This window comes from Nycticebus coucang, chromosome 2 (genome assembly GCF_027406575.1).
Source record: "Nycticebus coucang isolate mNycCou1 chromosome 2, mNycCou1.pri, whole genome shotgun sequence".
NCBI classification, from domain to species: Eukaryota; Metazoa; Chordata; class Mammalia; order Primates; family Lorisidae; genus Nycticebus; species Nycticebus coucang.
The window spans coordinates 157,006,469-157,020,256 of record NC_069781.1 but is presented as its reverse complement, the minus strand read 5'-3'; the positions used below and the strand labels follow the sequence as shown (position 1 = coordinate 157,020,256).

Sequence of the window (13,788 nt, the reverse complement as noted above, 5' to 3'; positions counted from 1 at the left end):
CTTATACCACAGCTTGTTAATCCATTCCTGGGTTGGTATACCAGTCATTTTTTGAGTAGTTTAGAATTTTCTATCCTCGTTAGATGTTCTAAACTCTTCTTGTACTTTCTGTGCCTCAACCTGGAAATCAACCATTTCTCTAAAGAGCCCAGGTTCCTTTGTATGGAGAATGCTGTTTAGAAACCAAGACCTGAGCGCTAAGTGTGCTCATTGCCACGGGGGTGTTCCCTGGACAAGGCCCTCTCTGCAGGCAAAGCTAGGAAATGTAAGACAATAACACACGCATTGTTATTAAACATAATGTCTCCCCCCCACCTTTTAACTTATTTTGAAAAAAATTTAGGCTTATAGAAAAGTTGCAAAAGAGAAACAAAAAGCACAGGAACACAGAAATTTCCCCCATAAATCTTCAAAATCTACCCATCTGTATACATACTAAAAATCTCAAATTTATACTGATGCCTCTAATCTGAATTCAACACCACAGAGTTTATTTTATGCCTCTCCTTTTTTTATTTGTAACTTTTTCACCAACAGTGAGAGAACTGCCTTTCACGTCTCACAATATTTTTGCTTATTTGTTCATTCGTCCCACAATATTTTTGCTTCTTTGTTCATTCCTGAAATAGACACAAAGTAGTTTCAGAATTGTTACCAACACAATGCGTTCTTATCATTCAGGGTTTTTTTTTTTTGTACTTAAAGAACCCTTCGAGACTTAGATTCAGAGTTTAATTTTTTAATGATTTTATTTTATTTTTATTTTTTATTTTTTTATTTTTTGCAGTTTTTGGCTGGGGCCGGGTTCTAACCCACCACCTCTGGTATATGGGGCCAGTGCTCTACTCTTTGAGCCACAGGCGCTGCCCTCGTTGTCTTCTTTTGTAAGATGGAGTCTGGCTATGTTGCCCACACTGGATTTGAATCTCTGGGGTCAAGCTCCTCAGTAACTGGGACTCTAGGCACATACTACCACACCTGGCTTGATACAGATTTTTGAAGGCATCTATCACTCTCGTGAATTCTTATAAAGGAAACTATAAAGTAAATGAAGTAAATTGTTTAAGGTCTTTCTAAATAAGAAAGTTTCTAAAACTTCTTCTGGGTCTGGTGCATCTGAATCTGCCCTGGAGTTGTTGACGTCCATGCGATTCCACACAATTTGGTCTTCTTCAGTATCAAGAATGCTGGTGATGCAGCATTTCTCAAGGGTGCCCCACTACTGTCTCCAGGATTTCCTTCCAAACTGCTGACATGCACTCTGCAAATTGGGATGCTCATGTGATGGCAATAACAGCAAAGTCATGATGCCTACCTTGCCAACAGAGACTGTACGATGCATCCCAATTTCAGAGATGCTGAAGTATGAGAAAAATGGGCACCTTCAAACAGACATAACATAGCTCTTTAATAGTTACAAGGTGAGGCACAGTGCCAAAGTGTAAACTCTGTTTCTCTACACGACATGGCTCTGGGTGTTAAACACAAACATTATAAACCTCTAATCCCAAGGGCAAGGGCAATGCCAGGGGCAGATGAAACTAGAATCTCAATAACAACCTTCCATTTGGGTAGCTTCTGTATGAAGCCAACGAAAGAGTCCTCTTGTGGTAGAAACTATCTGTTGTACCCCCTCAAATGTTCACTCTTTATTACCTTAATAGACCCCCAAATTTTAGATGGGTAGGTGGACAATGCGAATTAAGCCTATTTATGATCACATGATGTTCTGCCAGTGAGATATACGTGGAATTGTGTGACTTTGGAGGAGTGTTAGGAGATGTGCCATTCTTCAACTCTTCCTCCTGTCTACTAATTGGATACAGACATGATGACAGGAACTTGAGCAGCCATTTTAGACTCTGAGGCAGAACATAAATGGTGGCAGAGAAGCAATATAGAAAGAGTCCAGGGCAGGTGTCCTCAAACTGCGCCCTGCGGGCCACATGAGGTGGTGTGATTATATTTGTTTCCATTTTGTTTTTTTACTTCAAAATAAGATATGTGCAGTGTGCATAGGAATTTGTTCATAGTTTTTTTTTTTTTTCTTAAACTATAGTCCGGTCATCTGATGGTCTGAGGGACAGTGAATTGGCCCCCTATTTAAAAAGTTTGAGGACTCCTGGTCTAGGGGCTTGAGAACCATGAAGCCATGATTTGGGATGCTCTATCTCAAGACTGTTTATGAAAGAGGGAAACATAATTTTATCTTGTTTAATCTATTATTATTATGGGTTTTCCGAAGCTAAACCTGAGACATCTTTTTCAGAGACCTATCCTAACATGCTAAAAGGAAAGTAACAAAAAGCAAAAGGATGGGGCTTCCCAAGGAAAACGGGGACATGCTAGAGCTGACCCAGAACCTACAGTCCCTCTTTCCAGTGGGCAGTGTAACCCATAATACAATTTCTCCAGGCTGCTTAAACAAATAAGCCAGTCCCTTCTCACTCATACCTCACAAGCTCACAATAATTGTATCAACATAGGTAACCATGACCGACATTAAAAGGTTGAAAATTAGTTGTGTGCAGTGGCTCACGCCTATAGCCCCAGTGCCCTGAGAGGCTGAGGTGGGAAGATCGCTTGAGGCAAGAGTTTTGAGACCAGCCTGGGCAATGCAGTGATACTCTATCTCTAAAAAAATGAAACAAACAAACAAAAAAACTTAGCTGGGCATAGGTGGCACATGCCTGTAGTCCCCCAGTTACTATGAAGATTGAGGCAGGAGGATCACTTGAATTCTAGGAGCATAAGGGCTGCAGTGAGCTATGATCATACCACCACAATTGGCCTTGTCTTTAAAAATGAATCAAACAAAATAAAAGATTAAAAAGCTTAGTTTGGCACTTTTTGTCACAGATTCTCAAGTTTCTTTAACAAAGGTGCCTCACTCAATTCAGCTGTGTACTTGTGCCCAAAGTGGCAAATTTCTCAGAGGCAAAGATACACTTTGTCTTGGATCTTTGAGTAAGATTCAAAGAAGCAAGCAAGCTGAGGTAAGGAGCCTCCCACGGCACAGGAGCCTGCGACATGGTCTCCAGTAAAGAGAAGCCTGAAGGAGCATCTTTCTCACGGGTATTTTTCTCATGGAAAGCCTTCTACTCCTCCGAAATGCCTGATCCATTCTGGCTCTGAAGAGCGACATTCACCTGGCTGAGATGGCCTCTATTCCAAGCAACTCCCAGAGTCCTCCAGCCTCAATACAACATCTGCAGCAGGGCTGCAGCCTCAAATACAACATCTGCACCCACGTTCTTTCTTCCTCTAACAGCACCTTTGGGAAACCTCCTTTCTCCTTCCTCAGTCCATGTGGTTTGGGCAGTGATGACCACACCCCAGGGATGGCCAGGTGGCCCAGGCCTAGGTCACTCATTCATTCACCAGATATTGACTGAGCACCTACTAAGTTCCAGGTACCATCCTAGGCACCGTAGATAAAATATTATTGTTGACAAACATTCTTACTTTTGTGGAGCTTTCTAGTGGGGAAGATAATAATAATAAATTATATGTAACTGTAGGTGTGTCAGATGTCCTAAGAGCAACAGAGGGAGCAACGTCACAGAAGGGGACAAAGAGTGACCTGCAACATGGTGGTAAGAGTGAGAAGTCGCCTTACTGAGAAGAGGACATGAGCAAGGCTTGAAGGGTATCAGAGCCAGCCTTAGGAACGTCTGGGAAGGGCATCGGGGTGGAGGGAACAGCAAGCACGGAGGCTGTGAGGCAGGTACTTGCCTGGCATATTTTAGCAAATGAAAGGAAGCCCCTGGGGGCTGGAGTAGAGTGGGAGGGGGAAGAAAACGGTAAGGGCAAAGAGGTAAGAGCGGGATACCAGGTAACATTTGCTCTTAAAGGTTTAGGAAAACTTTGGTTTTCACTCGGAGGATAAAAGTGCACTGGAAGGTTTTGAGCAGAGATGTGATGTGATAGGATTTTCATCTCATGACCCTCCTCCTGCCACGTGTAGGACAGATCTAGGAGGTGAGGGTGGAACCAGGGAGACCAGCTCTGGCAGTGATCCAGAAGAGAGAGGCTGCTGGCAGAGGGGGATCCAGAAGAGAGAGCCTGCTGGCAGAGGGGGGATGGCCAGCAGGCCTCAGGCTCTGGGTAGGTTCTGCAGATGCATCAGGTCCGGGCAGGAGAGAGAGAGGAGTCATAGTGACTTGGTGTTAGTTCTGAGCCACTGGAGGGACAGGAGTTAGGGAAGAGCTTGCGACAAAGGTGTTTGGAAAGATGAGGGGTGTGGTTTTTAGACCTGAGCCAGGTAGAGATGCACATGGGCAGGAGGAGATGAGAGTCTGTCCTTTTGATGCTCAGGAGGTGGACACTGCAAGGACACCACTATGGAGAACAGTGTTTAAAGCCACAAGGGTAGCTGAGGTCAGCTAGGGAGCGAGTGAGGACAGGGAAGATGTCCCAGGACTGAGCTCCAGAAATAGGCAGTAAAGAGAAAGCAGCAGAGAGAGAAGGCCAGAGGGAGTGGTGGCTGGGACAGCAAGGGGAAAGAGCTCAGGGCGGGGTCTCAGAGGCAGTTCAGGGAGGGGCGTGGCCTCCAATCAGAGCCACGCCTCTGCTGGAATCCCTGGGAAGAGCTGTTTTTCCCCAACGATGGGATTAGGGGGGTCAGTGCTGTGAGCCAGCAGCCGTTGTGAGGAAGGGCCTCACTTAGACCTCAACCAAGCCAAAGAATGCTGCCAACAGGAGCCAGAGGGAGAGAGACAGAGCCTAATGGTCCCATGTGGCCCTAGGTCCGCCATCCTGGCATGGGCACCCCATATTCCCCTCTTTGTGTCAGTCTAAGTTCAGTTTCTGCCCCCTGCAACCAAGAGACCTAACATACTTCTAAGTTCTTTTCTCCTGCATAGTCTAAAGGGGCCGAATAAAGCTCAGCTCAGCATCCTACCTACCCCTTCAGCAATCACGCATGCCCTAGGGTGGGGTTGGAGGGCCTCATGGCCTTGATGGCCACAGTTCACCCTTGGGTAGTTCAGGTCTTTTCCAGCCCAGGCACTCCAAAGTTGAGCCCTAAGCTGTGATGGTGAAAAGCACCTCCAGGCCAACTCAAGTCACCCTCCTGGATGACCACTTGGGATCTTTGGGCCACCCTTGGCCGCTACTCTGTTCCTTCCCTGAAAGCCAAGTATACAGTGAATACTCTGCCACTGGAAGGGGCCGTGGAAGCAGCAGGCCGAGCACTCTGCCTATGGTTGAGAAAGAGGCTTGTGCAAGGGCTCTCCTGACCTCCTGAACAAGGAGTCGGGGGGCTTCCCTGTCCCCATCCCCAAGCTCCAGGTCCCAAGAAATCAGAACACTGAGCAGGCTATATCGTCAAATGCCATTTCTGGCATCTATATGCCTGGCCACCAGAGCTTTCAGGTAACTGTTTAGGATGCAGAGAGTTTGATCTGAGAGGCTGCAAACCTTGAACTTAGCTATAAGACACCATCCCCAACACACACACATGTACACGCGTGCACACCCTCTGGGGAGAAGTTATCCCAGACATATTTCCTCTTTTCCCTCCAAAGAGGCTGGGGTCTCCCATCCCCATCTCACTGCCTAGGATGGACACATCACAAGCACATAGCACCTACCCTGCCACCCCTGCCCAACAGGTGAACTCAAGGAGCATCTAGGTCCCCAGAGGTATCTGTCACAGGGCTTAGATGCAGGCTTAAGATGCATGGCCACTGTGGTTGGAGCATACATTTCACCCATGGTTTGGAATCTAAAGCACTTGATTAAGAAGTGGGGAGGGCAGGCATCCAATGAGGGCTTCTCTGGCCTGAAGTGGAGACCAAGTTTGTGCTAGGGCGGGTGGAAGTGCCCTTCTATTCAGCCTTGTGTGTCATGGTGCTTCCCAGGAATATCCCTGGGGGCAGGGCCAGGCTCAGCTTAAAGTCACACAGCCAGGGCCATCAGAACCAGGCTGACGTACCTTAACCCTGAGGTCCATCCAGGACCCATTTGCTGCTCTCTGATCTGCACACACTTCCAGCTGCTATCACAAATCAACACAAACTTGATGGCTTAGAGCAACACATAGTAGAGTCTTACATTTCTGGATTCAGAAATCCAAAATTAGTTTCACTGGGCTGAAGTCAAGGTGTTGGCAGGGGCTATAAGGGAGTCCAGGGAGAAATTGTTTCTCTTCCTTTCCCTGCTTCTAAAGCCATGTTCCTCGCATTCCTTGACTCATGGCTACTTCGTGCATCTTCAAGGTCAACGGCAGAGCATCTTGCTGCAGTCACCATATTGCTTCTTCTGTTTTCAAATATCTTCTGCCTCTCTCTTTTAAGAATGCATGTTTGCACTTAGGACCCACCTGGATAACCCAAGGCAATCACCACATCCCAAAATCATTAACTGAATCACTTCTGCACAAGGTCCCTTTTGCCATGTCAGGTAACATCCATAGGTTCTAGTGATTAGGATCTAAATATTTTAGGGGTCATTATTCAGCCCAGCACACCCTCCCCTCAAGGTTCCTGTGGCTCCAACCTTTCTCCACATTGTTCATTTTTCCGGTGGTGACTTCCTCTTCCTCAGGCTTAAAGGAAGCCAATTTCACTACCCACTTTGGACTACTCTTCCTCCCACGCTTTTCCTCGCCACATACCAGACTTCAGAATCCCCACTGGATTAGTTTCCTTAGCACCATGGTGCCTGGCACTGTCCCCTGTGCATTGATTAATTTTTAGTTTTTAAAAATAGGTCTGGAATTTCATGCAATGCATAGTCACTGAGAAAAATGAGAAAAACAGAAGACTGAAAAGAAGAAAGTGAATAGGTGGCGCCTGTGGCTCAAAAGAGTGGGGCATTGGCCCCACATAAAGGAGGTTCAAACCCAGCCCCGGCCAAAAACTGCAAAAAAAAAAAAAAAAAAGAAAGTGAAAACCACATTAACCAGAGAAAGCCACTGTTAATGCGTCAGCACACAGTCCTTTGTTCTTTTTCCAATACTCATCTGGACACTGAAAAAGAATTTTGTTAAACAAACAAACAGTAAAACTCCAGTGTTCTGAAAAATCTTTTGAACTCTGCAGCCAGCTATCCTGGTTCAAATCCCAGCCAACCACTCACCATCTGTGTGACCTTTGTCAAATTACTTAATCTGTCTGTGCCTCAGTTTCCTTTTCGGCACGAAGAAGGAAATGATAGCACATACCTCCTAGGGTTGTTATGATGAGGAATTAATGTATAGAAAGTACTGAGGTCTGTGCTTGGCACATAGCAAATGCCATGTAAGTGTGAGCTGTCATCACAGTTATTATTGCACGTATTTAAGGGGACATCTGTGCAGGTGGATAAAGAACATTGGGCAGCAAAATTCACAGCCACCTGGGGTTCCCTGGTATGAATGTTCTCCTCTGCTATTAGGCATTTGGGTTGGTTCTAGTTTTTTTTTCTATGAACAACGGGATAAATATCCTTGAACAAACACCTTTGTGTACATCCTTATTTGTTCCTAAAAATTCAACTGCTGAGTCACAGATCACACATATTTTTAAGCTTTTGATACATCATTGCCAACTTGTCCTTCATAAGAGTTGTGTCTGTTTCCCTTCCTCTGTGCAGCGGAGCTCACCCCACACCCACACCCCCCACCTGGCCCTGGGCACTCCGATGATGGGCACATCTTCCCTGTCCTCCAGCAGACCACGACTCCTGAATCCTCCACGTGCCCCACACCTACGTTGCATCACCCCAGGGAATCAATGAAGCAGATGAACTGAAATGGAGGATTCGGGATCCTATTTTCAGCTCCTATGGCAAATTCATGCCTCAGCTTCCCCTGCATGTAAAATGTGGGTCAACACATCCGCCTATTTAAATATAGTCTAAAAAACCGAGTGTGGCTATGTATTCTATGCATTAAAATTAAACCCAAATTCTAGACAACTGGTAAAACTTTTGCTTCTTGATCACATGTCAAGTATATTTTTAAAAGTTTCCAAGATCCAATCCTCAGACTCCCAAGAGACCAATTCAGAGCCCCATATCTGCCATTCTACTGCTTCTCTGACTCAATCATTTTGGAAACCTAGTGCTTTGAGTACCAATGCACAAAAACAAATGCCTTCCCACTTGCAAACAGACTAATGTCTCACTTTCCTACATCACACTAAAACATAAAAAAGTCACCCAGCTACCAACGCACCAAGAATCTGCCCTCTGAGGATTGGAGCAAGCTTGTGTGCAGACGTAACAGCATACTGGACTCCCTTGCAAGAATCATCTCAGCTGTTCCTCAAAATGCTAATGAGGTAGGGCCATGACTCCCATAATAGGGATGAGAAGACTGAGGCTCAAGGAAAATAAGAATTTGTCAGAGGAAACCCTAAAATTCACATTTTCTGATTTCAAAATCCTGCTTTCCTAGCCCCTGTTACAGCAAAACACTGTCAAAAAGCCTGGAAAAGACTGGCCCTGAGAGCATCAGTTATCACTGAAGGTTCTGGAAGGGCCCAACACCTCTTCTCCAGAACAAAAAGACACACTGGGGCTGGGCATGACAATTTGCAAGCATCCTTCCCCACTGGTGTCAGAGCTGTGGACATCCTGCCAGAGGGTCCCAAACCCAGATTGCAGGCCCCACTCACAGGAACCTGAGACCTAAGTAGAGTCCCCCAGAGACACATCTGAGAGAGGGCTGGATGTGCAGAGAACCCAGCAAAGGAAATGGGACACCCTGGAGCGAGGGAATCTGAAAACTGGAACAAAGAGGGAGGAAGAAAAACCAGGATATTGAGGCAGCAGCTTTGGGACAACAGCCCTGCAACTGCCATTTGCTGAGCCTGCCAGAGGCTGCACTCAACATTGTGTACACTGTCTCATCTCCAGCCTCTGAAGCCCCAACCAGGTGGGTACCATGATGATCCCATTTTACAGATGAGGAAAGTGAAGTGGAACAGCTATGGGACTAGCACAATGCTGGGCACTTAGCATGCCATGGGCAGCTCCCAGCTCCAGATTGGGTGTGCTTTTTTTTTGAGACAGAGTCTCAAGCTGTCACCCTAGGTAGAGTGCTGTGGCATCACAGCTCACAGCAACCTCCAACTCTTGGGCTTAAGCGATTCTCTCACCTCAGCCTCCCAAGTAGCTGGGACTATAGGTGCCCGCCACAACGCCTGGCTAATTTTTTCTGTTGCAGTTGTCATTGTTACTTTAGCTGGCCCAGGTTGGATTTGAACCTGCCAGCCTCGGTGTATCCATAGGCGCCATTTTTTTTTTTGTAGATAGAGTCCCACTGTGCTGCCCAGTCTAGAGTGCTATGATGCCATAGCTCACAGCAACCTCAAATTCTTGGGCTTAAGCAATTTTCTTGTCTCAACCTCCCAAGTAGCTGGGACTGTAGGTGTCCACCCCAACGCCTGGCTATTTTTTATTGTTGTTGCAGTTGTCATTGTTGTTTATCTGGCTTGGGCTGGATTTGAACCCACCAGCTTCTGTGCGTGTAGCTGATGCCTTAGCCACTGTGCTATGGTCGCAAAGCCAATTAACAATTAAAAAGGAATTCAGTGAAACAATTTGCTAAGGCTGATGTGGGGGCAGGGAGTTAGAGACCTCTATAATAATTACCCTAGAGACACATTGAGAAGACTATGTGAGCTTGGATCAGACATCTGTCACTGAGCATTTGCTGTATACCACCATAAATCAGCTACTACCTTGACTATGATCTGCTCATCATCCAGTGGGGGAAATAGGTCCAAATCGTACAGATGCCCATGAGCAGGGATAAAGTGGAGAAGAGGCAGATCCAAACTCCCTAGTGGTCAACCAGTCAGGACAGGGGTTTTTCATCTGGATCAAGGAACCAGACGGGAGGCAAAGTCCAAGAGAGTCCAGCAGGGCCTAGGACCTAAACAGGTATGTCCCTTGTGCTGTATTAGTGAGCCTCACGCCATCTCTTTGATGGAGGTGAGGACAGGGAACGGGGAGGTATTGTTTTGGGCATTGTGGTAGGCTTACCTGAGTCAGGAAGTTTCATGACAAAGTTTCACATTACCCTGATCAAAACAGGATAGAGGCAGGGCAAGTTCCAACTGGTCAGAACCAAGATGGTGGAGAAATACAGAGTGTGGCCCTCACTCCAGGAAAACACCACCTCTCTCATGAATATTCTACCCCTTGTTTAGCCTATAATTAAGCCATTGCTTAAGTAAAAGGGCAACAGGAACCAGGAGGCCAGTTCTTTTCTGCAAGAGAACTTGCCCCTGCTCTGTCTGGAGTAGACCTTCTGTAGTATCTGAATAAATCTCACTTTCATGTTAACTATTGGCTCACTCCTAAATTCTTTCTTGTGTGAAGCTAAGGACACATTTGGACCTCAAGTGGCTCCAAGCAGGGTCAGAAAGGCTAATAGTTTCATCTTTAAGATGAGAAAACTGAAGTCAGAGAGGTTAAACAATCTATCTGCAATCACATAGCTGGCTAGTGGTGAGGCTGAAAATTAAATCCAGATCTGTGAGACAAGGAAGAGGTAAGGAGGGAGTTGAACAGGGAAGGCTGCCAAGACCACAAAATAGCAACAGACAGATGCCCTTGTCTTCCAGGGCCAGTTTGGAGGTACAACGGGATCCTGTGACTGATGACAGTGAAGGGAGAGGGTCCCATTCCAGCTTGGCCAGGGGCTTAGGAAGTCTGGCATAACCTGCCAAGCCCACCTGGTGAGGAAGGACAAGTTCTACCCCTGTACCCAGGAAAAGGCACACTGCACCACAGCCCCCCAAACTGGATGGAGCAGCCCTCATGCCCTTCAGATGCAGGCGGAGGAGGAGGAGAGAAGGTCTTAGAATTATGTTCTCCATGCAAAACTCCAAAACCCCACAAGACTATAAAACGCTTCCCTTCAGGGGGTTAACAAATTCAGCAGCCTAGACCTGCCTCAAGTGAGCTGTACAAGGACAAGTTGGCAAGGGATTGGAGGTTGGGGGGTAATCCCTGTGGCTAACTGGGCCCAGAGCTGGCATTTCTGAGCACCCAGAGTTTCCAGTGTCCCGGGTACAGGCTTCACCCTCCCTTCTCTATGAGCCCCCCACAAGGTACTGCTGATCGGAATGTACTCACAGCCTAAAACTCATCCAACTGCCTCAGAATCATCCACCCCCCAGCACACACACACACTCCAGGCCCTTTACACCTCCAGCCTCCACACCTCTCCCAGATCAGGCCTCATTCACACTGGAGGGCGTGGGTCGGTCCCTTGATCCTACAGGCTGCAATGCTATCTCCTCCTTCATTAACAGAAACTGTCATTTAGGGACTTCAAAAGCTGCCCCTTGACTCCAACTCCAACTTGTTTCCAACTGTACCCACAGATTGCTGCCCCTTCCCGGCCTTGGAAGCCTCGGAACAGGGCTGCTGTGCTCTCTTGCTCCAGACTCTGGAGTCTAGAGGGTAAGATCCTAGAGGGGAGGGACCAAACCCCCCCCCCCCCATGCCAGAGGACATTTACTGGAATCTGTGTTCATCCACTGTGCAGAGTCCTGTGGATGTGCACAGATTCCTCCTGGCTGGGTCTCTCTATAACCTGTATCCTGAAGAGAACACAGAAGCTACCTGTGCTATTGCCGGCAGGCCGTGGAGTATGGTCCCCCTGCCCCCTCTTCAGACCACTGTCTCCTTGTTCCCTTTTCCATCCCCTCTCCAGCCACAGCTCCCTGGATATGGGTTTCCAGTAGAGGATCTGGTCACTTTTCCGGGGCGGGGGGACAGGGGCCCACGGCTGAGGGTCCCCAGTCAGCAGGGTCCAATCTCGCTTCCTACTTCTCAGGCTGTTTGGCCTCTACTCCCAGCAAGAAACTTCTCCCACTATACAAAGGCAGCTCAGATTACTGCAACGGGCAGGAAGTAAGAGGCCCATGGTACCGAGTCTTGAGAGGAGCCTTGGGAGATCCTTTCTTGGGGGACAAGCGACACTGACTGGACCGTGAGGGCTCTGGGCTCCCTTTCGGGGTCTTGCCCCAAGCTCGTCGGGGACCATAGGGGGCCGCTCCCACCGCACGGGCTCCACCAGGCAGGACGCTGGCACCAGGGGCTCAGAAAGCAGAGCCGGACGGGGAACAGCCTCAAGTCCTCCGACCCGGCTCCGCACGGAAACAGGTAGCGCACAAACTAGGAATTAGTTGGCATCCTCACCCCCTCCTGCTCGGACCAGAACCCCCCACCCTCCCCAACCCTGACCCACGGCGCCGGGAGCCTGCTCCAACTCGGAAAGTAGCGGGAGGCAAGGGCCGTGCCAAGCAGCGGCTGCAGGGAAGGGCGGGTGGTACCTGTCAGCAGTTCGATCTTGTGTCCCAGCACCTTCATCTCGGCGCCCCGCGCGACGCGGCTGGGGCTGCGGTGTCGGGGGAGCGCGCTCTGCCCAGCCGGGAAGGGGAGCGCAGGAGACCCGGAGGGAAGCGGCAGGCGAGCGAGTAGCGAAGCCGGAGCAGCTGGCAGCCAGGAGTGCCCTCGCCGCCCCCCACGCCGCGCTCCCCCCTCCAAAACGCTCTTTAAAAAATCCACCAATTGCACGGCCGCGCACCCCCAAAAGGCGCCCGCCACCACCTGGTCTAGGCGAACTTGGGGAGGCGGAGGGAGTGCGCCGGGTGGGTGCGGTGACACCGCAGGAGGGGTGCCCCCGCTGCCGGAACAAAGGGGCTGCGCCGTCCCCGGGCGTCGCTGTGGGGGAGGCGTGGGAGGCGGCTAGGCTATGGGCCCCGGGTGTGCTGGGGGGGGTCCCCACGCCGAGGCGGAAAGGAGAGGATGGAGAGTGGGGAGGAGGGGTGCCGCCCTCGCGTAGGCGAAACGTGGCACCGGCGACAAGGTGCGGGGCTCTCGAGTCTGGGGCCGTGCGCTGAGGCTGGGCTGCGGCAAGGAGCGCACGCCGCCACCTCAATGGCAAGGGGAGCCGGGATCCAGGGTAGCAGGGGCGGGGGCACCGCCGACTCACCGAGGAGGTGCGAGCGAGACAGACGCGCAGGCGGGAGCCGGGCCCGGGCGCCGCCGCCACCAACGCGCGGGTGCAGGTGCGGACAGCCGGGGAGCCCTTCCGCGTGCCCGCCGCCGGGGGCGGAGGCCGGGGAGGGGGGCGGTGCGCCACGGGGGGCGTGCCCGCCTGGGTGTGGCGGGCGTGGGCGCTCCGCCGGCCGGGTAGGGCCCTGCCTGGTGCCCAGACCCGAACAGCGGTCCACGGCTTCCGCCCCCTGCGGCTGCCCGAGCGCCCGGCGTGTGAGTGGGAGAGAGAACGGGACGCCGCGACACGCGGGCCTGTCGGAGACCCCGGGCCGGTCCCCCGCCCGCTTCTCACCTCCCGGGCAGATCAGACTGGCCAGTGAGGAGTGCCACCCTGCCGGCCCGCGCCTCCAGCGCTGTGTGGCCTCGAGGCGTCGGATTCCCGGGGGGCGAGGGCGGCCGTCGCCTCAGTCTTTGTTCAGACTCGCGAGGGGACGTAGGCCCTGTAGGGACAGAGCCCCCCGCCCTCCCCTTCCTGCCCGGCTACCGCTCTGCGGCCGCCTGGGAAACGCTGGAAGAAAGGGTTGGGGCCCTTGGGGAGTCGTCCCGCCTGTTTTCCGAACCTCGGGTTTCCTTGGGGTACTCGTGCGGGAGTGACGTCTTCTGGCAAAGGCGTTCTGGGCCCTCGGGGTCCTGCCCAGGGTGTGGTGAGCCCCTTACTCCCCCTGACCCCCGCAGTTCTCCATCCATTATCTGATCGGAAAAGGGAACCGGGAGACTCCTGTCCTCCTCAGGCTCTTTCTGCCCTGGCCCAGTGGCGTTTCTCCACCCACCACTCCCCACCCT

The 13,788-nt window shown here is 50.5% G+C and overlaps 1 protein-coding gene across 5 annotated transcripts in view; it reads right to left on the bottom strand.

The window, feature by feature from the left end:
- NDRG4 (NDRG family member 4) overlaps positions 1-13,743 on the bottom strand; it is a 43,255-nt gene extending 29,512 nt beyond the window's left edge. Inside the window, exon 1 of one of the 5 annotated variants that reach the window (XM_053603082.1) lies at positions 13,566-13,743. In XM_053603082.1, the coding sequence (XP_053459057.1) occupies positions 13,566-13,692 (127 nt within the window). In that variant the 5' untranslated portion in view covers positions 13,693-13,743. Of the gene's footprint in view, positions 1-12,278; positions 12,874-12,940; positions 13,169-13,297; positions 13,458-13,565 lie in introns of those variants that run through there. The other 4 variants (XM_053603092.1, XM_053603106.1, XM_053603134.1 and 1 more) reach the window with 4 other exon arrangements.
- Between the last annotated feature and the right edge of the window lie 45 nt (positions 13,744-13,788).